Source organism: Erpetoichthys calabaricus, chromosome 2, assembly GCF_900747795.2.
Source record: "Erpetoichthys calabaricus chromosome 2, fErpCal1.3, whole genome shotgun sequence".
Taxonomy (NCBI): domain Eukaryota; kingdom Metazoa; phylum Chordata; class Cladistia; order Polypteriformes; family Polypteridae; genus Erpetoichthys; species Erpetoichthys calabaricus.
The window spans coordinates 347337395-347363492 of record NC_041395.2 but is presented as its reverse complement, the minus strand read 5'-3'; the positions used below and the strand labels follow the sequence as shown (position 1 = coordinate 347363492).

The following is a 26098-nucleotide window of genomic DNA, read 5'->3' as shown; positions in this document are numbered from 1 at the left end:
ACGCTGGGCAGAGTGCACATGGGTAAACAGCTGACACAGAACAGTGCCATCTCCTGCTGCATTAGGCAACGTAACGAATAGAGGACAAAAAAAAAAAAGAAGAAGAAGCCACTTCACTGGAAATAAACAAAGGAAGAAAGAAACTGTGCACGCATACAATAAGACTGAACTGACTGAACCGTATTATCTGCAGGTTATTACTGTAAAGAACCAACATTATCAAACAGCAGTTAAATGGGGTTTGAACTTATTAATAACACAGAAAAGGTTCAGCTGCCCTGACTGATATAAACACATGATGGGGTTAAAAATGGAGAGCGGTGTCAGGATGTGGGGGACTGCAGTGGCTTAAGCCCCTGATCTCTGTTGCCCAGCCCTGATCTTTCAGTCCCAGATATATGCAAACAATTGCGACAAGCCCCTGATCTTATTTGCATTCCTGTTATACAGTACATCAGTTCCTTCCACGTTCTTACTTATTTATTTCATTTTGTGGCAAGAGGCTGGGGTCCATGCCCTGGACTCTGCAATACCTCCCCCTGGACACTAGATAACCCCCTGGGGTGAAGCAGTGCCTCGGTTTCCCATAGGGCTCCCTGGGAATTGGAGTTGGGTGCAGCCCTGTTGGGTCCCGCAGGCACCGCCAGGGGGTGCTGTGTTTGGGACTCCTGAGCCTGTGTCGGCAGCATATACATCACATCCGGAAGTGTAGGCGCAAATCGGTGATCAAGCATGTGGGGCACTTCCAGATGAACTATAAAAGGAGACAGCAACCACCACTCAGGGCCAGAGTCGGGTGGAGGAGGACAAGGTTGCTTGGGAGGAGTGGTGGTGGTGGTGGTGTCAAGGAGAGGAACGTGCTTGCTGTACTGGTGTGCTTAATGCTGGGACTGTGTATTGCCTGTGGGACACGGGGAAGATGTGTGCCCACAGGGGAAGAAAATAAATAGTTTATTTTATTTTACACATGCCTCCGTGTCAATCTGTATCGGGTCAGGCGCTATATAGCATCTTCTTACAATTTTGATGAATGATTTAATTTAATATTAATAGCTAGATGGGGACCTTATTTAAGTTCCTTTTCTTGCTGATTTTATGCCACTGTTGGTCATTTGGTATTAATATTAATAGATATATTTTTCATTGGCTAATTATTGGATACGACTCTACGTATTAGGTATGCTCTCAAAAATGTAATGTTTATGAAAATTGAACAATAATTGGTCACAGGCCCCTCCACCACTAACACACATCACTCGATGCCATTGTCACATCACTTGAACTGCAGTCTGTTATGCATGAAAGCCACCACAAGCTGTTTAGTAACTGTTAAAATGCTGTTAAAAAGCATGTATTAATGTCATCTGCTAACACATGGAATTGCATTCTATTATTGCTATTACTTTTGAATATGACTCATTGTTACAAAACTATTAATCAAATATGGATTAACTGACTCGTGGATGAAGTGATCAAAAAATGTGAAATGCTTCAACTTTCATATCAGTTAACTTAGTGGCCCTGCCAACATTGTCCGACTTGTTTTGATGGTGTAGGAAAGTGTGACAACTTGGCTTTCTTTGCAATTTCTCTGAAGGAAAGACCTCCACTTTAAAGGTTATAATGGTTGTTCTGAACCATTAAGTGTCCTTTATCTCACCATTATAACAACAATATTCAGTGCAGCAGTGTCCAAACAGTGTTTCAGAGAGTACAGCAACACAGTTTGTTCCACCACTGCTTTTATTCAGACAAGAGGGTTTGTAAGTAATCAACACAGGTTGGGACACCTGCAGGAATTGTTTGCATCAGCTTTCAAAAGCCTTCATTAGTTTCCATTGCTGCAGAAAAGCTGTAGGTTGCTGACCTATTACTTAACACCTGAAAAGGCCTTTTCGTATAACTCTAAAAATGGTATTTGTTTCGGCGTTTGGCAACCTTAATTTTTTTTTGAGACTCTGTCAGTTGCCACTTACCTTTGCACCCTTGCGGGTTATTCCCTGGACTTGAACTGCTGAAATGTCAGTAAAAACTGAAAAAAATAGGTTTGTCTGAAAACATTTGACCAGTACTGTATACATTATGTACTGTACACTCGCATACACACACTAAAGGATCAAAGACTTCTTGAATCCTTGATTATGTTACAATATTCGTTCACACAATTGATCGTTCGGTGGTCTGTTATTGTATTACACTGCTTGCTTTTCTTTGATCAGTCTACATTGGGGCTTTGCCAGAAGAAACACTGACACAGAGTTCCCTTTTCACAATAGACGATAGTGAAGCGCTGAGCTGAACGCCGATCAGTTTGCTATACCAACACAATATTATCTGAAAGTTATAAACAGTGCTACTGCACTGTGGCACCAAGGGATAACTTCATGATTCAAGAGTATCAAATTTATACAAAACATGCAGACGAGTCATCTAGATGGCACTGCATAAACACAAAATAAAAGAACCTGAAAAAGTATAAACCTTGTTAAAATGAAGACAAAGCGCTAAAAAAAAAAAAATTGTGTGCTTAGCCTCCTTGCAAAAAACAAGTGAAATAAAAAACATATCAATGGCCCAAAAGTAATAAAATAAAATATATTATAAATTATAATGATAACACAGTTGGCCTTTCTTAACTGGCAGTGAGTGCCACCTGAATCCCTGTTCTGAAAGATGCTGACTCAGTGCTGCCACTTGCTAATGTTAGTCCCAAATGCCCCCATTAATCCTTGTTGCTGATAGCTCCAATAAGGTTAAATTAAGAAAAGAGGCTTTCCAGGGCGAAACTGATAGGGAGTCTGTGGATTTCCAACAGGTTATTAAAATGGATTTAGCAGAAAGAGAGGCAAAGCAAAATAAACTGCTGGAGAAGAGAGAGGGAAGAAAGATCCAGCAGAAACAAATGAGGAGGCAAGAGGGGAGAACAGAAAAGAGGAAACATGGGACCAACAAGTAGCTATGATAGATACTTTTCCTCACGTGGTTTGGGAATGCCCTAACACCCCATAATGAACATTTACGTGGAATCGAATATACTGTAGTCTGCGCACCACCTTAAATGGAATATGTGGAGGTTAGGACAATATTCTTTTCAAATACACCAGTCAAAAGTTTTAGAACACATCAGATTTCCTGCTTTTCTTTACATTTAATCAGCAGAAATGCAATGAATGACCTAAAATGGTGAAAAGGCAAGCAGTAAACTGCTGGAGGCTCAAATTCCAAGTTTGGGTTAGCAAAAACTGAAAAAAGGAAATACAATATTAAAAAATGGATACAACTAACAGGACACAACTAACCTACAGTTAGAATTTGTTACTCACCCTCACCTATTCTGTTTCTCTTCTCAGTACTCAAATGTGCCACTGCCCACCTGCCAATTTTTTTGCCTGCCTAAGGTAAAGTCATCTCTGTTGGAGGATCGCAGGAATCGTCAGGTAGAGGGGTCCTTTCATCAGATTGGCTGTCCCAGCACCGACTCCGCTGTGGAATAGCCACTAGGGGGAGGCAGCTTGATGGTTGGGGTCTCCTGGACTCTAAACAAATCCAAATCCTATGTGATGTCAGCTACTGTTGAATTCTGCTCTGTACTTGTAATATTTCTATTGTACTATTATATTGTATTGAGGACGACTTGTGTTCTATTCTGTGTATTGTGTTGTATTTACCCTCTTTTTGACACCCATTGTACCTGGAAAGGGGTCTCTCTTTGCACTGTCAAAGTGTCAGTGAGGACAGCGGTGTCTTACTTAATCCAAAGGCAATTGGACACTGGAAGAAACTCTGATAGGAAGTGATCTAACAGACCCAAAGTCACAAACCAATCAGAAGACAAGTTTCTGAGGGTCACCAGCTTAAATGATCAAAGGTGCCTCACAGCACAACAGCTTCAAGCACAGCTCAGTAGTGCAGGTCCATAAAATCAAGTGTGCGTCTATACTGTGAAGAGGAGACTTTGTGCTGCAGGTTTGACAGGGAGAGTGGCAGGAAGAAAGCCATTCCTTAAAGGACAAAAGAGGCCCTTGAAATACCAGCTGTGGACTGCTGCAGACTGGAGGAAAGTCTTATGGACCAATATATCCAAATTTGAACACTTTGGTTCATCACTCAGGGTGTTTGTACACTGTCAGGTTGGTGAAAGAATGGCTTTTCGGTGTGTGACACCTGTGAATGCTGAAGTTGAAAAACAACGGGAAAAACACCAATTTAAAAATAAAAAGCAATTTCTTTATTCTTGGCGAGTTAAAAAAACTGAGACTGCAGGTGAAAGAGAAAGAGAAGAGAAAGATGAAGAGAGAAAGAGAGAGAAGGTTGAAGGTGAGAAGAGAATAAGAGAGAAAGAGAAAGAGAAGACGAAAGAGTTGGTGAAGGAAGGCATTGTGGTGCTGCAAGAAAATAAAAGAAGTGTGTTTGGACATTCTGGTGTCTGTCTGTCTGTGTCTGGGGTATGCTTTCCACAACACACACAAGACCAATTTAAGCAGTTTATTATAGTTCATTACATTAGTTATAAAGAGATTACATTCTTCTAGTTTAATATCTTCATTAGATGATATTTGTTTGGTTAGATTAATAATCCTTATTTATTAATTCATAAGTGACATGTTTTCTTATAATATTAAACAAGAGTACAGAAATGATCATATTGATTTATAATATCACAGGGTGTTCTGTTAGTATCAAGAGGTAAGCATTTTCTCATAAAAGAATGTAAGTTAATCATATAATTCTGTGCACAAGCTTAATTCTTTTTCTACCTAAATGAAGAACAAATTCATATCGAAGTTATAAATCATATAGCTCTCTGCTCATGATTAATACAAAATACAGTCATTGGTATTTGTGAGTTAAATACTTATAATCATCTGCGGTGGGCTGGCGCCCTGCCTGGGGTCTACTTCCTGCCTTGCTCCCTGTGTTGGCTGGGATTGGCTCCAGCAGACTCCCGTGACCCTGTACTTAGGATATAGCAGGTTGGATAATGGATGGATGGATGGATACTTATAATCATTACAGTTATTAATGTTTTTTCTTCTTTCTCACACCCACTGCCAAACATGGAGGAGGATGTGTGATGGTCTGGGGTCAGAGTAGGTGACTTGCACAGAGTGACCGGCATTCTGAATCAAAAGGGTTACCACAGCATTTTGCAGCACCACACAATACCTTCTGGTCAGCGTCTAGTACATCCTACAGCAAGACCCAAAACATAGCACCAGGCTATGCCAGAACTACGTTACAAGAAAAGAACGTACACTTCCAAATATGGACTGGCCAGCACAGTCTCCAGACTTAAACCCCACAGTTTTGGGGTGAAAGGAAAGCAACCTACAAGTGCAACACATTTGGGGGAACTTCGGTAACAGTGCTTATATTTGATTTCCCTTATAGAAATAATGCCAAGTGTGTGTTTGGTTATTATATCAGCAAAAAGTGGATAGTTTGATAAATCAAAAATGTGGACTTGAAGTGGAGAAGGACAATCAAACTGTAATTGCCTTTACTTCACTATTAGCTCGTAGGCTTACTTTGTTCATCTGGAAGAATTCTAGCCCACCTCTGTTAAGTCCGGGGGTAACTGATGTTATGTACTATTTGAAATTGGAAAAAATAAAATTCTCACTTAGAGGATCTGTTCAAAACTTTATAAAACCCTGGCAGGATCTAATCAATAATATTTTAGAATAAGCACTTATATTGGGGAGAAGACTCCTTTCTCTCTTTATTACTCTATACAGTTTTACTCGGGCTGTTGGCCTTCCTCTCTTTCTCATGGATGGGAGCTGAATTGAATTTTGTCTTGTTAAGTTTGGCTTGACTGTATGGAATGTTATATGCTTTTAATAAATACAATAAATGTTAAAAAAAATTGAATCAAATTTTGTACACTTACTGATTCCTTAACTTATTATTTCTGCTTGCCGTTCTTTATTTGTTCTATGCCTTGATTTCATGAAGCATTAAGTCATTAAACTGCATGCATTTCCTTAAAAACTGAAAAATCTGAGGTGTTCTAAAACATCTGACCATTAGCATACATCATTTAAACAGTGCAAAATTAACCAATTCAAAATTTAAAATATGAAGATGTCAAATATTTCTGGTTTCATAGTAACAAAGATTCCTCCAAAAGGAATCCGAATGTGTTGTGTAACCAAGCCTCATTTCAACCTGCTGATTGCGAGCACATCAAATACCAGGCATACATGAAAAGCAGATGGCCTACTTACTAACAGAAGGGCGCAGCGCCTGAAGCTGCATGAATCCAACATCTTCATTTGTTGTTCGCAAGAAGGTTACAGAATCTTTAGCACTGCAATAACTCCCAATAAATTCACTTGTGTAATCTTTACATGCCAGTCCTATCACAAAAAGCCTTCAACCTCTTCTGGGGTTCTAAACGTAAAAGCAGACTTGGCATCTTCATCGGCATATTCAGCTCACTCACAAGGGGTAACATAATAAATGGGAGGAGGGCTGTTTCTTGGCATAAGCAAGTCACGGGAGGTCTCAAAAAAAAAGGTTTGGGAGAATATATACAGGTAGTCCCCAAGTTACGGACATCCGACATACAACTTACGAAATGGGGCCGCAGCTGCTCCTTCACCTGTCTGGGGGACGCAACGCAGGCTTCTCAGTAACTGCCGCTCCATCATCTTCGGCCTGGGGACGCTTCAAGCGGTGGCTGGAGGGGGGCAGTTTTGCTGCTCACGCAGTGTAGTGTCCCTTGGGTGGTTCCGGTTGATGAATGGGGCGGTGAGGGGCGCACCCCATTCATTCTTAGTTGGCGGCTGGGTGCGCAGCAAGCGCTAATGTGCAAGACGGAGGCTTGATGGGGCGGAGGGGGGCGGTTCGCTGCCTGACCACCACACCGCTGCAGCTACTGCTCCTGACTGGACGGAGGCTGGATGGGGCCATTTCACTGCCCGCCCACCACACAGCCTTGTAGTGTCCTTCGAACAGCTGCCTTGTTTATTCTCGGTGGGCGGCTGGCGATGCTGTAAGCAGTGACCCGGTTGTGGATGAACGGAGGTCACTGAGGGTTAATGGGGCGGCGGGGGGCAGCATTGTAATGTGCCTCAGGTGGCTGCCTGTTGAATGGGAGCGGCGGTGGGTGATTCACTACACGCCTTTGGCTGCACCCTGTTTGTTCTCGGTGGGCGGATGCTGCAAGCAGCTTACTGTATGCAAGTGGAGGTGACTGTGTAGTGGGCGGATGGTAAACCGCCCCTCACCACCCCCATTCATTCTCAATAGCAGGTTGTCTCTCGTCACTACGCCAGATGTGCTGACGAGGGGTGCCATCCTGCTGTGATAGCGTGTACAGTGCTGTGCAGAAGAGCTCATCTTAACATTTTGTCTTCACCCTTCAATAATGTCTCTGAAACACAAATCTGATGTAGACGACGGTGATGTTCCCCAATGGCTCATAAACAACCAATTTAATAAAAATGCTTACTGTAGACATTATGTAAATCAGTGTTTCTCAAACATCGGTCCTGGGGACCCCCTGTGGCTGAAGGTTTTTGTTCCAACCAGATTCACAATTGGTGATAATAATCGATAACAACTGATCTCATTTAATTAGCTGGTCTTTTTCACTCTTCTCTTATTCTGCATTCAGAAAAACACAACAGTATGGATTTTACATTTATAAGACATTTAGAAATATCTCTATTTTTTTCTAAAGCTATAAATGCTTAACTCTCTTTTGCTGTTTTCCTATTATTATCCCCTTTTCCTGTGTAGTTTGCTCCCTTCATTTAACCCTAATAGTGATAATTAACAATCCGCACAGCAGACACCCGGGATGATTAAAACAGCAATGACTTCAGTGTCAGACCCGCTGATTAGTAAAATAATCCGTTAAATAACCAAAACACTTTGAAAAGCAGAATGAAAATCAGGTTGAAAATACTGTTTACGACTTAAAAAAAAAAACAAAAAAAAAACCTATGTATTCCCCATATAACTGCTTATTACGTTTTAATAAACATCTACCTAACTTAGTTTTGTAACCTCTACATTGACTCCAAAACACAGAAACTGGGAAATAATGACTCACTTAATTAGGCTAACAGTCCAATGAAAAACAGAAGTTGGTTGGAACAAAAACCTGCAGCCACAGGGGGGTCCCCAGGACCGAGTTTGGGAACCTCCGATGTAAAATGAGTTCTCAAAGGTCATGGAGTCCCGTTTATCCATCTCATAGTCTGTGGCTTATAATGGTACTAAAGCCTGGCTGCCTCTGAGTTGATAGGGCTGAGCTGTTTGCCAGACAAATACGGAATGGACATCAGGCGAGCAGGGTGTGACAGGTCACGGCTGATTTTAATGGCTGTATATTTCAGACTGGAAGAGTAGAATGAATCTATAGTGGGAAGACGGCAGCCAATCATTTTAGAAGCAGAGCACACCACTCGGTTTAGCTGCTTCGCTAGACACATAGATGTTTAAGTCAGTTCCAAAATGTTTTAATCAAAACACAGCAATTGACTTGAAAGTGAAATTTCAACCACATGTAATTTTAATAAGGATGTTAGTGGCAGAACCATCACTTAAAAAAAAAATAAAAAGCGTCTGTGTGTCTGCTAAATCATAGTGCGTTTAAAAATAAATAGAAACACATTAGAAAGCACTTACACTCATACTGTATGTGGTGCTCAAGTTCCCTGACACTAACCACATTTTGTAAAGCTGCACTTTACAAAGGTTACCCGTCCCTCCAGCTACGAGTTTAACGCTCCTCAAGCAGGAAAAGAAATTCAAAACCTCCGATTAGAGCAGATTAGATTCGTATCTGTGCGCTTTGTGGCACTGCCCTCCGCAGTCTGAGCTCGTATGCAAACACGAGGCTGAGAATTCAGAACAAGATGGGAAAACACAGCACTGAATAACTGACACTCGTGAGGTACTATCATCTGGATATTTACAGTGGTCTCCTACTGTGGGGTAGCCACGAAAGCTTACAGTAGAATATACAGTCTGAAACGTTTCCAGAAAACATGTACCAGTACTGGACCAGTGAAACACAACAGAGTACCATGCATATGTAGACAAGCTCCAAAAATTCAAATGTTTGGTGTGTTAACACTTACAGGGGACTCAGACCCCTTCACTTTCTGCACACTTTATTGTGTTGAAGATTTAATTTTAAATGGATACATTTGACATTTTTGCCCATCAATCTAAACCCAATAACATACAACGACAACATGAAGACAGAAAGGTGTGCAAAAATCAAAACGTCAACTCTCCCATTCCTAGAAAATACTCAAGACGTTTTATGGTGGCACTCCACATTGTGCTCAGGTGCCTCCAGTTTGGTTTCACTCTCCTTGTGATAGGTCTAGAACTTGACTGAAGTCCACTTGTGGCCAACCGAATTGACTGGACATTGTTTAGAATGGCACACTTTTACCTGTGTAGAAAAGGACCCACAATTCACAGTGTATGTCAGCAGAAAAAACCAACCCATGAAGTTCAAGAAACTCTCTGTAGACCTCCATGATCAAATTGTGGTGGGGCAAAAATCAGGGCAAGGGGATCAAACCATTTTTTGGGAGTTTTTTTCTTGTCTACCTAGGGAGTCAAGGCTGGGGGGCTGTCAAAAAACCAGGCCTCTTAAAGCCTACTGTGGCACCCCTTGTGTGATTTTGGGCAAAACAAAAAATAAACTGTTGTTGTTTGTTGAAGCTTTGAGGTTTCCAGGAGAACACTGGCCTCAAAAATTACGAAATGGAAGAAATTTGGGGCCACAAGAACTCCATCCAACCGGACCCAGTAACTACGCAAAAAGGGCCTTGGTCAGAGCTTCGAAAGTCCTCTGCTGAGATGGGAGACCTTGTGGAAAGGATGACCATCTTAGCGGCAACCATGAGTTTATAGTAGATTGGTTACACAGAAGCCAGATGAATGCACATGACCTCAGACTGGGGAGACGGCTCACCTGTCATCATGACAATGACCTGAAGCATACAGCTAAGACAACGCTGGAGTGGCTTTGGGACAAGTCTCTGAGTGTCCTTGAGTGGCCCAGGCTTAAACACCATAAGACATGTGTGGAGAGACCTGTAGATGGCAGCTCACAAACACTTAACATACAATCCAATGGAGTCTGAGAGGATCTGCCAGGAAGAATGAGATAAACTGGCCAAATCCAGGTGTGCAAAGCAAGTAGAGACTTACCAAGAAGACTCATAGCTGGAATTGCTGCTAAAGGGGCTTCCATCTTATTCTGAATTAAAGATCTGAATACTTATCTGAAGGAGTGATTTCAGTTTTTGATTTTTAAATTGGTAAACCTTTGTTTCCACATCGACAGTAAAAGTTATTGAGTGAAGATTGATTGGCAAAAATGTCAAAATGTATCCATTTAAATTTACAACACAATAAAGTGTGCAGAAAGTGAAGGAGTCCGAGTCCCCTGTAAGTGTTAACACACCAAACATTTGAATTTTTGGAGCTTGTCTACATGCACGTTACTCTGTTGTGTTTCACTGGTCCAGTACTGGTACATATTTTCTGGAAACATTTCAAACTGTATATTCATGGCTACCCCACAGTAGGAGACCACTGTTAAGGCCCTGATGATATAGTACCTCACGAGTGTCAGTTATTCAGTGCTGTGTCTTCCTGTCTTGTTCTGAATTCACGGCCTTGTGTTTGCAGACGAGCTCAGACTGTGGATGGCAGTGCCACAAAGTGCACAGATACGAATCTAATCTGCTCTAATCGGAGGTTTTTTATTTCTTTTCCTGCTTGAGGAGCGTTAAAGTCATAGCTGGAGGGATGTGTAATCTTTCTAAGCTGCAGCTTTACAAAATGTGGTTAATGTCTACAACACAATCAAGTATGCAGAAAGTGAAGGGGTCTGAAAAATTTCTGAATCCACTGTAAATGGAGAGCATCTGTAGATGTGTGCCATTTTATTTTAGAGTTCACCCAGCCAGGTTGAGATTGGAAAAATAATCAGAAAATAAAAAATAGCAATATGTGGATGAACATATCCGTACCCTAACCAGCTGCCATAGAAGGATAATAAAAAGGAAAACACACAACAATATTATAAACTTACCAAATAATACAAATGCCAATTATCAAAGGCAAAAGAACTAGCTTAGTTCACAAAATGTGGAAGTAAACCTACTTCCTATTAGCCAGCAAAGAATCATGTTTATTCCACCGGTCTCTTTTTACGTCAAGAAAATCAATTTTAGCAACGTCAGATGTGTTATTGAGATAGACCTTTTGATGAAAGCATCAAGATAGGACAAAGGCAAACCATTTATATGGAGGGATTCCTTCATAATGTCAATGTCAATTTATTTATATAGCACATTTAAAACAACGTAAGAATGCTGTGGCCAAAGTGCTTTACAATAAAAAAAAAAAAACATACAATTAACATAAATAACATAAATAGAAATAAAATAAATAATAAATAGAAGTAAGATTACATAATCACAATGAGGAAACCATCAGTATTACTGAAGGTCATGGAAAGCAAGTGAATAGAAATGAGTCTTTAATCTCGTTTTGAACAGTTCAATTGTAGACGACTCCTTTACAGTATGTAATGAGGTAAAAGAGTTCCACAGCAAAGCCCTGTCTGTCCCCCTTAGTTTTATACTTGGTACGAGGGACAACAAGAGACAACTGACCAGAAGATCTAAGCACTCTAGATGGCTGGTGTAAAGCACACAATTCAGATAAATAATTACTAAGGTAGGCTTGTTAACTTTCTTGTGGCAGTGTGCTAATAGTTTCAGCTAACCAGTTTTTTATATTTAACATAAGCTTTCTCAGTTTCAACAGTATGCTGTAATATATATATATATATATATATATATATATATATATATATATATATATATATATATATATATATATATATATAAATAAATATACATATAAGCCAAATATCAGTGACTCACTACATAACGAAATCTCCTGAACCATGAGGACTTGGGCCTTGAAATTTGGAATGTAGGTTATCCTTTGCCCATAGGTGCTCACTAAGAAACGGTTTTAAAAAGTTCGTGGTCCAAGCGTGAAATTTCTTATAGTTTTTTAGACCCTTTTCACAAGGGAACTACTTAACTTTTCTATAATTTGCTTGAACATTCCATTAATTTAGCGACTTTCTCATCGTGCTAAGGATCATAGTTTGCTTGCGGTACCGATTTATTAGTGAGAATCCGAGAGAGACTCATCAGGCTGCGGGGAGCGCCCTCCTCACTCACGCATCTGCCTCGGGGCGTAACCTTAACTCCGCTTAGCTAGCGAACGAGAGAACTACTTAACGGATTTAGATCTTTTTTTTCTATAATTTGCTTGAACATTCCGGTTGATTTTGCGACTTCTCGCATTCTGCTAAGAATCATAGTTTGCTTGCAGGAGCGATATATTCACGGTAATCCAAGACAAATACTGCGAGCCGAGGGGTGGTGGAAGAGTGACGTCAGGAGCAGGGAGCTGGGCAGGGGCCTCCTCACTATCCTGTTTCACTAATACATGGGCAAGGTCGCGGGGGATGGTTAGTACAGAATAAATTGGGTAAATAAGATGTCATCTTTTAAATTGACTGTATTTGAACTATTTGTGTCCCTAGAGACCATTACTTTTTCCTACTGTTTCAAAGTTTTTTTGTTTGTGTAATTATAATTCAGTGTCAAAAGTAATCACTTTAACTGTAAAGTCTTTATTATATTCCTGCTATAAAAAGTGGGAACATGTAGACCAAGATAAGTTTTTTTTTCTTTATATTTATTTGTTAAGCAGATACTTTTATCCAAAGTGACTTATAAAGGAGGTCAACATAGTTGAGTAAACACCAGTTTGGGGGCTGTTTGGTAACAAGTGTGTCAGGACAAGGTGACCTTAACCATTGCAAATGGAAAACTCGGAAACAAAAGTTCTGTTGAATTACAATTCCTAGATTACAAAACCTAAAAGCTGATGCCAACTAGACAAAAATTCACAGAACAAGGGAGTCTTCAGACACTTCTCAAACACACTGAGGGACTCAGAAGTTCAAGTGAAGGTGGGTGACTTGTTCCACCAGCCAGGAGCTACACATGGTGTGTGTGGTGGTGGCCACACCAGACACTGCTCAACGGCAGACCTGAGTGGTGGAGAAGGAGCACAGGACCTCACAAGTGTCTCCCGATATGTAGGCAGATATATGGACTACTCTGTAGGTAAGCAGCAAGGAACTGAACTTAATACATGCACCTACTGTGTAGTGACCTGAAAGGAGCAGTGACATGTGCCCAACTGCGGTTTAAACATACATTTCATATTGTTGGTCAGAAAAAAATCATTTAATAACACTGTAATTACACTGTGCATACTAATCAAGAAGTATATGAATTATCACACAGTTGTGTTTGATTGAGAAGTGACTTGTAGTCAGCACAAACTCCCACATGTTAACTCCAAGACAAAGATGTAAGATTTCAGGTTAGGACATTTTTGTTTTAAATTTTAACATGGATAGATGCTACAGAAACTCTTTTTCAAAAGGGCCTAAAAAAAAAGATGTGGCAGTTGCTTCTCTAGAGTCGTAACTTTACAAAACCCCTAAGCCACACTAGGCACCACAGGGGAGATGTGTAGAACTAAAGCTGGCCAGCAAGACCCTTCTCACCTACCTTAATGTCTTCCATGTCGGTGTTCTGCAGCTTCTCCCTAAAGTGTTTGTCCGTTTCCAGAACATCAATTACTTCCCTGAGGTAGCGGTCATAGTACAGTCCAGTGTCCTATTCAATAAAACAAAAATCATCTGTGAATTTAACAGGAGGGACAAAGCCAAGCATGAAGACATTAAGACATTTCTTTAGGATGTTAATGGTTTCAAAGCTTTTAAGGCATTAATAAGACATTTCCTCTGGTTTATTGTTTAATTTCTGTAATTTGTTCTTATTCAGTCAACAAAAGACTAAAAGTATGAGGGGGAGTCAAGCTAAAGTTAGAAAATGGGATTTATTAGAAAATGGAGCGAACCTTCACAAAACTGATGCTGTCATTTCTCAATGTCGTCTCCACCCTTCTCAATGCACTTGCGCCTCCTGCCTAGCAGTGCCCAGATTCCAGCAGAATAAAAGGTTTTATCTCATCCTTGCCACCACTCGCGCACTGCTTTCTTCGTGTCGTCATCTGTCTTGAATCAACGACCACCCAAAAAGGTGGAAATCACACGATGCCAAATCTGGCAAATAAGGAGGATGTGACAATACCCCGCACTTCAGTTTCTCCAGACAAGCCCTGGTGGTCTTAGCAGTGTGTGTGTCATTCTCTTGTCCTTGAGACAGCAGTCCCTGTGTCTTGGATCGAACAGCAGGCTTCACATTGGTCTCCAGCACGTAACAGTAACTTGCTCTAGTCACCGTAGTACACCTCAGCACGTAGTGTTAGACAATAACTCGGGTGCATGAGTGGCTGCCAGGACAAGACAAAAACCTTTTATTCTGCTGGAATCCAGGCATTTCCAGGCAGGTGGCACAAGTGCATTGAGAAGGGTGGAAACTCCATTGTGAAATGACCTTATTGGTTTTGTTAAGGTTCATTCCATTTTCTAATAAATCCCATTTTAATACTTTAGCTTGACTCCCCCTCGTAATATAGAAGATGCTCAGTATTATTATTCTTAAACTTACTTCCCACATTCCCTTAGCACTGAAACAATGTCCAACATTTTAATCTCATTCTTTATCTTCTCAAATGACTTCACATCTCCTCCAGCTTTGCTCCCTCCTTGTCCTTCCCATTTATCTTATGTGCTTCCTCCACTGCTGGCACATATCTAATGAAGGCCTGATGTCTGAAATGTTAAGATTGCTCCTTTTATATATATTGTTTAGTGCATAATTAGATGCAGAGCTGTATGATTTAATCAAATCATATTGGGATTATTTTGCCACATATAGCAATTGTGATTTAACTTACGATATGCTAGTATTAACATCACCATTTTATATTTCAACTTCAAGGCCAAAAGCAAATAATGGCATAAATGGCCACAATAAGATCATATTTGCCAGTTTTCATTCACCAACCTAGAAGTTTTTCAAATAAGAAACAAAAAAATTTAAAGGAACTTGGCAAGGGGGAGTTATTGCTGGCGTCATTACGAAGTGCTATGGGCAGAGCTAGATTCCATTTCCAGAAGTATCCACCAAGGTAAAGAGCAACATCTAACTACCCGGGTCATTGCTTTTGTTAAAGCTGGGGAGAAGCCACAATGCCAGCTTAAGGCATCAGGTGGCCTGCTGACAACAATTCAAGACTGGCAGCTCCAGATTGACTCAAGTAGACAGTCGTCAATCCCACCTGCAAGGCGCATATTGAGAGCACCCTTTGTTTCTAAAATGGCTCCTAAAAAGCAATTAATTGGCCAAAGCAATCTCTCAAACCAGTAATGCGGGCGTTGCATCGGTCTGTCGTGGTGAAAAAGGAGCCGAGCCGCAAGGCGAAGCTATCAATTTACCAGTCGATCTATGTTCCTACCCTCACCTATGGTCATGAGCTATGGGTAGTGACCGAAAGAACGAGATCGCGAATATAAGCGGCCAAAATAAGTTTCCTCCGCAGGGTGTCTGGGCTTTCCCTTAAAGATAGGGTGAGAAGCTCAGTCATCCGGGAGGGGCTCAGAGTAGAGCCGCTGCTCCTACGCATCGAGAGGAGTCAGATGAGGTGGCTCGGGCATCTGATCAGGATGCCTCCTGGATGCCTCCCTGGTGAGGTGTTCCGGGCACGTCTAACCGGGAGGAGGCCCCGGGGAAGACCCAGGACACGTTGGAGGGACTATGTCTCTTGACTGGCCTGGGAACACCTTGGGATTCTCCCGGAAGAGCTAGAAGAAGTGGCCGGGGAGAGGGAAGTCTGGGCATCTCTGCTCAAGCTGCTGCCCCCGCGACCCGACCTCGGATAAGCGGGAGACAATGGATGGATAGATGGAATCTCTCAAACACTAAAAGGGAGCATAAAGCGCTCGTGACCTTCAGCAAAGGAATGGATCCCTCGAGCCCTAACTGACTCTCTCATTTTCTATGTTTTGATTTCCTTTTTACACCACCAAGTGCTTGTTTTGCATTTGTGTGCTTGGATTAAACAGAGACGATCAAGTTGACACCCCAACATTTATAGTTTCAGATTTATCTTTCTTTACTCAACCATAAGGAGTACAAGAACAGAGAACTAAGATGGATCTCATCCAATTAAGGCTTTGTAAGTATTTTATAGCGTGAATGTGAATTTCCCCTTGGGATTAATAAAGTATCTATCTATCTATCTATCTATCTATCTATCTATCTATCTAGTGGATATGAGATTTACTGTAACTGAGAGTCAATGCAGTTCCCTCAAAGCTGGCGTAATACGTCCTAAGGGCTTGGTCTAAGTGAGAACCCTAGCTGCAGTTTGAAAGACCATACAATAAAGCAGGGGTCGGCAACCAACAAAAAAAATGCTTTAGTTGCCTCACATTTTTATTCAATCGTTTTGTTCACCCCACTGAATTAAAGCTGAAAGTCTGCACTTCAACTGCATCTGAGTTGTTTCATTTAAAATTCATTGTGGTAATGTACAGAACCAAAATTAGAAAAAAGTTGTCTCTGTCCAAATATTTATGGACCTAACTGTATTTGTACAACAAAGGATCGTGCTGTGAAAGTGTTGTGTGTCGTATGTCAAGTGTACAAAGACATTATCAGACAGTCCACGTTTATAAACTGATGAGAAAAGTGAAGCTATAAAAAGGGCTGTTTCTGGCTTTAAGAAACAAACTACTTATTTTAGTCAAATAATTGGAACCAAAAATAAAGCCACCGAATGTAGTTATACAATTGCTTCGCATTAACTGATTAATAGCTCTGATTAATAATAAAGAACAATTAATCATATTAGAATTCTTGATAATTGTTTCTTATTCAAATTATGTATTTTGTACTAAAAACTTGGAATTTATAATTTGTAATACAAATTTTAATAAATGTGTTGAAAATTCATTTTTGATGAAACATTCTTTTCACATATGATCAAATGAATGACCAATAATATAAGATCCAGTAATAATGGACTTCAAAAGTATACTTATACTTTTAAGTACTTTTTATACAAGTATACTGTTGAAGCCCATTATAACCGGACCAATTTTGATAGTATATATAACAAAATTGGTAAAATTATGTCAGCATGCGGAATAACATTGTAACATAGGTTCTGCATGACACTGCTGAAAGGTTGCCGACCCCTGCAATAAAGCATTAGATGAAATAAAAGCATCGTTTAAACATTCAGCATCTGCCAAGGTCAAAGACAATTGAAGTTTAGGTAGTCACCTTAGATGAGAAAAGGACATTTTCACCAAGTGCTTAACGTGTGGAACAAATGACAGAGAAGAATGAAATGTAACACTCAGACTTCTAACTATAGTTGAAGCCTGGACAGTAATACCATTAGCTATTAACACTTTGAACGTGAGGTACGAGATAAGTCGTGTCCCATTGAGCCTGTAAAGGTGTGATATGGTATAAGTCGTTCCTCGGTTTCAGTTACCTACTACAGTGCTGCCCTTCAGTGGACGGCCATAGAATTTTTTTTTTTTTTTTGGTGGCAACAGCCTTGCGAACAACAGAAGAGTCCATGATTACGTTGTCACGAAAAAAAGATATAATACTACTGAAGTTTTGAAACAAGTAGAATTGTTGAAAGATGAATATTTTGATGATAATAACGATGACTGAGATAGTAACAATAAATAAAATGGAGGAGAGCTGGCAAGCTCTAGTGCGGATGTGGATAGCTGTTTCATTATCACAATAACAAGGTCTCCAACTCGTCATGACTGTTAGGGCAGCACTACATGGACATTCTGCCACCCACTGAGCGCATGCAGACAGTCACTAACCACCCAATGTGTGGTACGTAACGAGCGTGGACAGTGCAAAGACATAGTCATATTTGTAGAACATGTGCTTCTTAGTCTGCACTCTGCGTGGTGCCACGCTTCAAGGACTCTCATTCTAATGCAGGCTTTTAGCTACGTTACTGGTGAAAATAAAGTAATTAACAGTTTCTTCACATTTTCAGAGTTTTGACAGTGTAGTGGTGCAAATGAAGGGGCAGGTTAAAAGCCAAATTCTTGGGGTGCCATACAGGCAAAACCCTGTTTAACTTGAACAAAAAAAAATCAAGAAAAACAGTGAAAAGGATGCGCTTGACTGTATTTTATGTGAGGGACAATTTCTCTTTAGGAATCGGCTGGCTGCAAGCTTCGGTCTTGACTTGCACCTTCCGAGAGTGTTCTGCGTTTATACCAGGTGGACCGGAGGAGGCTTCTCAAGGCTTTCAGGGGAAAAAGGAGACAATACTGTTAGCAACAGCGTCCCCTCTCCTCCCGGGGTGGTACTACTTACTTTAGGCAAACCTAGAAGATGACCCTCTGACATGAATGCTTGACTAGTTCATTATTTACCATATACGCATAGACGTATAGCATTGTGGTAATAAATGCTCCAGCAGTCAATGTCAGTCAGTCAGCCATTATTCAACCCACTATATCCCAACACAGGGTCACGGGGGTCTGCTGGAGCCAATCCCAGCCAACACAGGGCGCAAGGCAGGAACAAATCTCTGGGCAGGGCGGCAGCCCACCGCAGGGCATACACAAGCACACCAAGCACACACTAGGGACAATTTAGGATCGCCAATGCACCTAACCTGCATGTCTTTGGACCATGGGAGGAAACCAGAGCACCCAAAGGAAACCCACGCAGACACGGGCAGAACATGAAAACTCCACGCAGGGAGAACCCGGGAAGCGAACCCAGGTCTTCTTACTGTGAGGCAGCAGCACTACCATTGTGCTGCCCATAGCAGTCAATGTGTTAATGTAAAATGATCCACCATAGCTAATTGTGACTTATTTGAAATCAAGGATATAAGTTTTTTCACTGTTTAATTAGAAAAAAGAAAAACAATGTAAACCATAACTTGACATCAGGCAATAAGAACCAAAGATGGAAAGAGTGTGGATGTTCTTATATGTGTCTGCATATCAGCAGCAGAGCAGTGCCAGTCTACAAGACATACAAGGGTGCTACAGAAAGGCAACAGACTGGCAGCTAAACGGATTCCAGGACTGTGGAGTGTGTGCTACAAGGTACAATGAAAAGAGTTTAAACGTTTAAACAAGTGGAAGTTAAGAGGAGACATGAGTGAACTGTTTAAATTTGAGAAGGAAATTAAGTGCAGTGGACACAGGGACACAGATGAAAGCCAACTAAGAGAGCATTTTGCATAAACGTGATAACATTTTTCTTCACACAAAGAACCATTGTGACATGAAATAACATACCAAGTTGTGTGGGAGATCTTCGTACTCTGAGACCTTTACGTCTCTGCTAGAAAATGTTATGCCAGTTATGAGAAAAGAGACTGGTGACCTTGTTGACCTGAATGGCCTAATCTCCTCCCAATTGTTCTTATGAGAAGTGAAATTAATCACACAATAACAGCATAAGGTGTGAGGCTCCTTGTTGGACTTCTTGTTCTTTCTCTGTTGCACAGTTTATATTCAGTATATCTGACTATGCGGAGCTTTACTTAAGCACACAATAACCCAAAAAATTGCAAAAATGAAAGAAAAGGCTATGCAGAATTTCTTTAGGTCTTTATCAATAAATGTAAATCTAACACATTTCAATTTCCAGACATATGAACTTGATTTAAGGGGAAAATAATTAAACTAATATTGAGCTAGAACATTTTTTTTGTAATAATAATAATTCATTACATTTATATAGTGCTTTTCACAGTACTCAAAGTGCTATCTACACAGGGAGGTGTTGAAAAACTAGATCACAGGTTAACTCCGCTATTAAAAAGATGAAATGTGTGCACAACGCTTTCATCAAAAATGGACTTTTTCAAATGAGTTTGGTTAAGCCTGTACGGTCACGAAGAAGACAACACCAACATACAAAGTTTGAGGACTGCGAGAGAAACGCAAGTCAAATCAAGCATGAGACAAAAACTAGGAAGTCAAAAGGAAAATGTAGAACAGAAAGCTGTGTATCCAGGAGTCTAGACAGGGAGAATTTTATAATAAAGTCACGAGAGTCTTTCAGAGAAATAATCCGTAATCTTGGACAACCTATAATAGATAGTGTCTTCTTTTAAATCATCGTTTTATGTGACGTCAGGGGGGATGCCCCCACCAATATCTTGTTGCACGCAAACTGTGAAGATGGCTGCACCCAGGTGTAAATACAATGGCCTCACGAGTAACACAAAACACGATATTTATCAAAATGTCTCTTTCTTAGAGAAAAAATATTGCAGGTAAATAATAAAAAATGTGAATTACCCATGTTTCAAAACGTCTATAAAACTAACTCAGACTCAAAGAAAAAATTACATGAATTACAAAAAATATTTGAAGTTTGTCACGTCATAAATACAGTAGAACCCCGATTATCTGAGGTAATGTGGACGGTTACTACCTCAGAAAGCTGAAAACTCAGATAAAACAGATGGCAACGCTATGCAGAGAAGGTGGAGGGACTGGCGCAGTGAGAGATCAGCTGACATCACCAGGGGGTGCACCGCTCACAGTGGTCATAGATGGGCTCTACGCCGCTGATGGATGGATTTCTCCATTTAGTTCACACCGCAAAGCGAGCAAACTGCGGGCTCACAGTTCCCCCCAGAGGTTCTCACTCAGTTCTGTGCATAGTGATGGAGTACGGTCTCTGAAATGTATAAACACAACAATTATAAATGAAGGAAACAGCTGAGTGTGTGTACACAGTGAATGCTGGTGACACACTGACAACAGATGAGGGGTGGGGGACTCATGTCCACATGCTCAAAATCGCCTTCTCCTCAACTGCTCGCTTTGTACGGTCAAGGTTAAAAAAAATAGTATTGAGGTGCTCTGTGCAGCATTCACAGCGAATATTTAACGAATTATAAGAAGAGTCGCGTATTACACTTACAGGTTCAACATGGATAATGTGGAACCTCGGTAAATCGTGGCACAGATAATCGGGGTTCTACAGTATGTTCAAAACGCTATTTTTCCCAAGCACAGGAGCAAACAGTTAAATGAGACTCCCTGACACGCTAATTAGAATATTTCTATTTTTTATAAACTAAGTGATTTAAAGAGGAGTAAAACTTGTCACACAGATGCATTTAGGGGGATACCTTCAAGGCTCTGTAGAGGTAACCAGTTTCACTCTGGGATAAGAGGGGGCACAGTCACTAACCACTTCTGCCCTTTTGTCTGCAATTCTGTGGGGCAAAACCGGACTACTCTGGAAGCCACACCCCCTCAGCACCAACCGCAGAGATGAAGACGCCGTTCACTTTGACAGACATGTTGGAAGGAGAAGGACTGATCCATGATAGAGAACGCAAGAAATGGTGGTGATTGCAGCCTGTTATCTTTTGCTGTTTAAATCTTTGATTTAGTTGTTAACAGGAGATTGTTGAGCTGGTACCCTAATTCTTGCTCCCTTGTCACTGACACACTAAACTAAATCCTTCATTCAACTGGCACTTTTTCCTGCTGATGTAAATGTACATCAATTAAACTTACAGGATGGTCAACTTTTTCTTCTTTTTGTTCTTCTGGCACCTGGACCTTCGTCTTATCTATGGCAACAGGCACTGCTTCAGTCCAAAGAAGGAGGCAGGTGAACAGATAAAAGCATCTCCAAGGGATCTGATGGCACATCTGAGGTACAAAAAAAAAATGAGATGATAAGCCATTAATATAACTACATGGAAGTCATTTGCATTGCACAACAATTAAAATTAAATTTCATATTTTTAGAATATGTTTATGAAACCTATGCAAGTCATAATGTGTTCCACGGCAGTGAGACATGGCCAATGAAAGCTGATCGTGAAGCAAAGCTGGAAAAAACAGAGAAGAGAAGGATCAGATGGATGTGTGGCATCTCAGAGTGACAGCTAGGCAAATGCCGAGTTAAAATAAAAACGATAGGAGGAACAGAGGTGGTCTGCACGTGTGACCTGAAAGGCAGAGGATGACTGGGTGAAGAAGGACATCAAGATGGAGCTGGAAGAGGAGACGCTCAGAGGGATATGGTTTGGAGTTGGTGTCAGATGATATGACAAGAATGGATATCACCCCACAACTGTGGAAAGTGGAGAGATTTAGGGAACAACCAGCTAACCTAAGTAAACCTGGACATGTCCATCAAGCTGGTGGTGATGACTTATACTCATAGAATACGCATTGTATAACTGTACACCAAAACTAATACTTTAATATGCAGTAGCATCAATTATTAGTACGTGACTGTCTTAGTTATGTGGACATGTATGCGATTCTTTTGCAATATTTACATACAGATTTAACTTGCAGATATACACAAATAAAAATGTATTTCAGGTTGTACTTGAAAGGTGAGAATCTGCATAGTAAGACCCTTTGGATATGTGAACATCCAGAAACTAGAAAACAAGATAAGCGCTGAAGGGCATGCAAAGAAACTTTCATATACTGTAGCCAAGAACATGCTAGAATATTCTGGTTAGAGGGAGAAAGGGGGTCTTACTTTAATGTGAATCATGACATCCTTTACATGTTCGACAACTCAGCGACAGTCAGTGAGATTTTCTATGCTATAACATCACCTCAAGTGAGACCCACAGAGTCAACAAGCGGATTAGGAAGGCATGCCGAGATACAGGACACAGACAGGAGGTGATGGAAGAGTAAAGACTGATGACCATAATAGAAATCACCAAAAACTCCCTAGCGCCAGGAACTGTGGGAGACCCTCCAGACACATAAGGGTGGAGGGCAGTTTCTGGCAGTGATTGGCAGGTGGGGAACCACCCACAAAATACACAGGACATTACACTGGCAGCTTAGGTACAAAGACAAAACAAAAAAAAATAAAGAATACAGATAAACACAAACAAAATGAATTAGCACTTGCTAAGATTTTAAGAAGTGTTTTTTTGAATGTTGATTTCTGACAAGCGCCCACACTTTTATTTTACAAGTGATGTATGAGGGTCTTATTTTTTACTTTTTAGTACACTTTTTAACTTAACATAAGCATGAAAGTATTTTTATATAAATATATATTATTTTCAACTTTTTAGTCTTGGGTTTGTTTTAGTATAATTTTGCAATCAATATTTTAACACTTCTTTTAATATTTCTATACATTACTAGCGCCACCTATTGGTGAAATCCTGAACTATTCTTCATATGAAAATTTCATTTCTTAATTAACTTGGATTAATTGATCAATTAGTGAATCTGATTATTGATTCATGTATTGTCTTCAGAAGTGCGTAAGTGTGCAAAATTTCAAGTCATTTGGACATTAGGAAGTGGGTTAAATATTGATTACAAGATTTGTACCAGACAAGAAACAGGTGAAGTTAAAGTAAGTGTGGTAATAATAATAATAAAACAAAGGAGTGCTGAAGACCCAGCAAGTGAGCCAGAGTCAGGTGGAGGTGGACGAAGCTTGCTGGGAGGTGTGGTGGAGAAAACTGAGAATATTATTGTGCCTTTTTGATTGTCTATTGGCGGCTGTGGTGCTTGGAGAGCACTATTTAAAGAAAAGAAGAAAATAAATTATTTCTTGGTGTTTTTAACCTGTGTCCTGCATCTGTCTGTTGGGGTTAAAAAGGGCAACAGTGACCCCTAGCATCCACACATTTACACAGTCCTTAAACACAAAACCTCAGACTTGGAAGTCCAAAGTCCTCCCGACTACGTCACACCTCAACTGAACTCTCCAAGTTGTGATGTAACTCTGACCTTTCACCACTGTCAATGGCATAAAACAGTATTTAATAACTTGGACGCGAGAAATGCAATTTTCATGGATGAACTGCATTTGAAGAAAAGTGACACATTTAACGCATTTAGTTTATTCTTCATTCTCAGAAAAATGTATCTTAACTGCTTTTCTGAGAATCCAGTAACAAATCAAGAGCAACCTCACATTTCTACAAAAAGTTTGAAAATTCACGAGTACACACTAAATTGGGAAGGTGAAACGTCACAAGTCAGAGCTCCAAAAACTCAGACAGCAGGCGAACGCAGCATAATTCTGTTAAGCTATAAAGACGGCAAATGTCAGTTGTTTAAAACAGATTTGATTTTCCACTACCTTGACATATACGCTTGATCTAATGAGTACTTCCAGTATATAACACTTCTTTTTAATTTGCTGCTTTAAAATTTTCCAAAATGTCTTTGAAAAGACTAACTTAACAAACAAAAGGATAGCACAATATCAAGAAACTCTGTGACTGAGGTTTGTTTTCTTAAAGCACCTTCCATATTTTTACAGCATGAGCTAAGGATGATGTCCATTTTTTATAATTGCAAATCCTGTTTTGCTTCCATATGAAAGGAAGTTTGGTGATGGGGTCAAAAATTGATTACTGAATTAAGTTCAAATTCCGATTCTACAATGTTCAAAACAAAAGCCTCCTTCAGCATGTTGACTGAGGAAAATCAAAATTGATTTTCATGTCTTAAACATACAGTGTTCATCTAAAAATTATGTGAGTTATTGTGTCGTGTGGATGACTACATCCCAGCAGATACAGAACATTACAGAACAAGCAGCCTCTGTGATGCCAGCCCTGAACGCAGAGATCCATCAACAACAATGACTCCAAAAAATGGAGCTCTCTCCTTTAAACAGGCCTATCGTTTTTGGTCCGGTACTTATCCCCATCGATAAATGCTGTAAAGAATTGTTTCATTTAACTGGGATATTTGCTGTTTAGTTATGGAACCAAGTCTGTTGATTCACAAAATCTATGCATGACCACTTAACTTGTTTAAATATACATGTACAAACACATGGAGACACACACAAGTGCACCCAAACACACAAAGAAATTTATAAATGAAGATCTCTGGCAACTTGTTTGCCTACCAAAGCAAATGTGTGATGATGAAGAGAAAGAAATGAACACAGAAACACATCTCACAACTCACACACAGATCTGCAAAGGTCGACATGCACAACAGCATCAAGCCAGCCCTGTACCAACCTATCTATCTATGCAGTTTGCGTAGCAATGTGTTTACGTTCAAATTAAATATTATGTAGGGTGTTCATTCAATTTCCTATTCATTTTACTTTACTTTTACTTGTGTACTTAATAAACATAATTTAATATACTTGGTTCTACAGAACAGTCAGGTCCCTAAAGTGTATTTTACATGGAAGTGTTGAATTTACGCTCAAATTAATTATTATTTAGGTTGTTCATTCAATTTCCTATTCATTTTACTTTACTTTTACTTGTGTACTTAATAAACATAATTTAATATGCTTGGTTCTACAGAACAGTCAGGTCCCTAAAGTGTAATTTACATGGAAGTGTTGAATGGACCATTCATTGCCAATTTTTATAGGCTTAGATGTTTACAGAGTCATTAATATCACATAAAGCTTAATCAAAATGCAACACATCATCACTCTCCCACAAGCTTACTTTTTGCTTTGTCCACAATGTACCATATGGCCAGGTACAATGTTTGCTAAGCATGAGAAAAGGAACATATGACTAATGATACGGGTGGTGTTAAAATGGGGTCTCTGACCTTTCAAATCAAGTGACCAAATGAAAACAGACGATAAGCTACATTAGACACACAAGTCGTAGATAGATAGATAGATAGATAGATAGATAGATAGATAGATAGATATGAAAGGCACTATATAATTAATAGACAGATATGAAAGGCACTATATAATAGATATATAGTGCATTTCATATCTATCTAATAGATAAGATAGATGAAAGGCACTATATAATAGATAGATAGATAGATAGATAGATAGATAGATAGATAGATAGATAGATAGATAGATAGATAGATAGATAGATAGATAGATAAAACCAGACACAAAGATGAACTGAGTAATCTAATTCGCCAACCATCACTGTCAGGTCTTCCTTATGCGCAGTACGTTGTTGTACAAGCATTGGTTCTTTCTTGCTCATCAGCTTTGAGGTTTTACTTCAGTAAGACTCTTTAATTGCACACCACCTTCCGGACACAGAAAAA

At 40.0% G+C, this 26098-nt stretch overlaps 2 protein-coding genes across 2 annotated transcripts in view; both read right to left on the bottom strand.

Annotated features, from left to right (window-relative positions):
* Nucleotides 1–26098, bottom strand: part of LOC114647400 (uncharacterized) — a 723921-nt gene that overhangs the window by 287942 nt on the left and 409881 nt on the right. The window lies entirely within an intron of this gene.
* Nucleotides 1–26098, bottom strand: part of nucb2a (nucleobindin 2a) — a 74732-nt gene that overhangs the window by 47420 nt on the left and 1214 nt on the right. Inside the window, exons 2-3 of the mRNA XM_028796111.2 lie at nucleotides 21608–21745; nucleotides 13656–13763 (exon numbers count right to left, since the gene is read on the bottom strand). Coding sequence (XP_028651944.1) covers nucleotides 13656–13763; nucleotides 21608–21745 — 246 coding nt within the window. The remainder of the gene's footprint in view (nucleotides 1–13655; nucleotides 13764–21607; nucleotides 21746–26098) is intronic.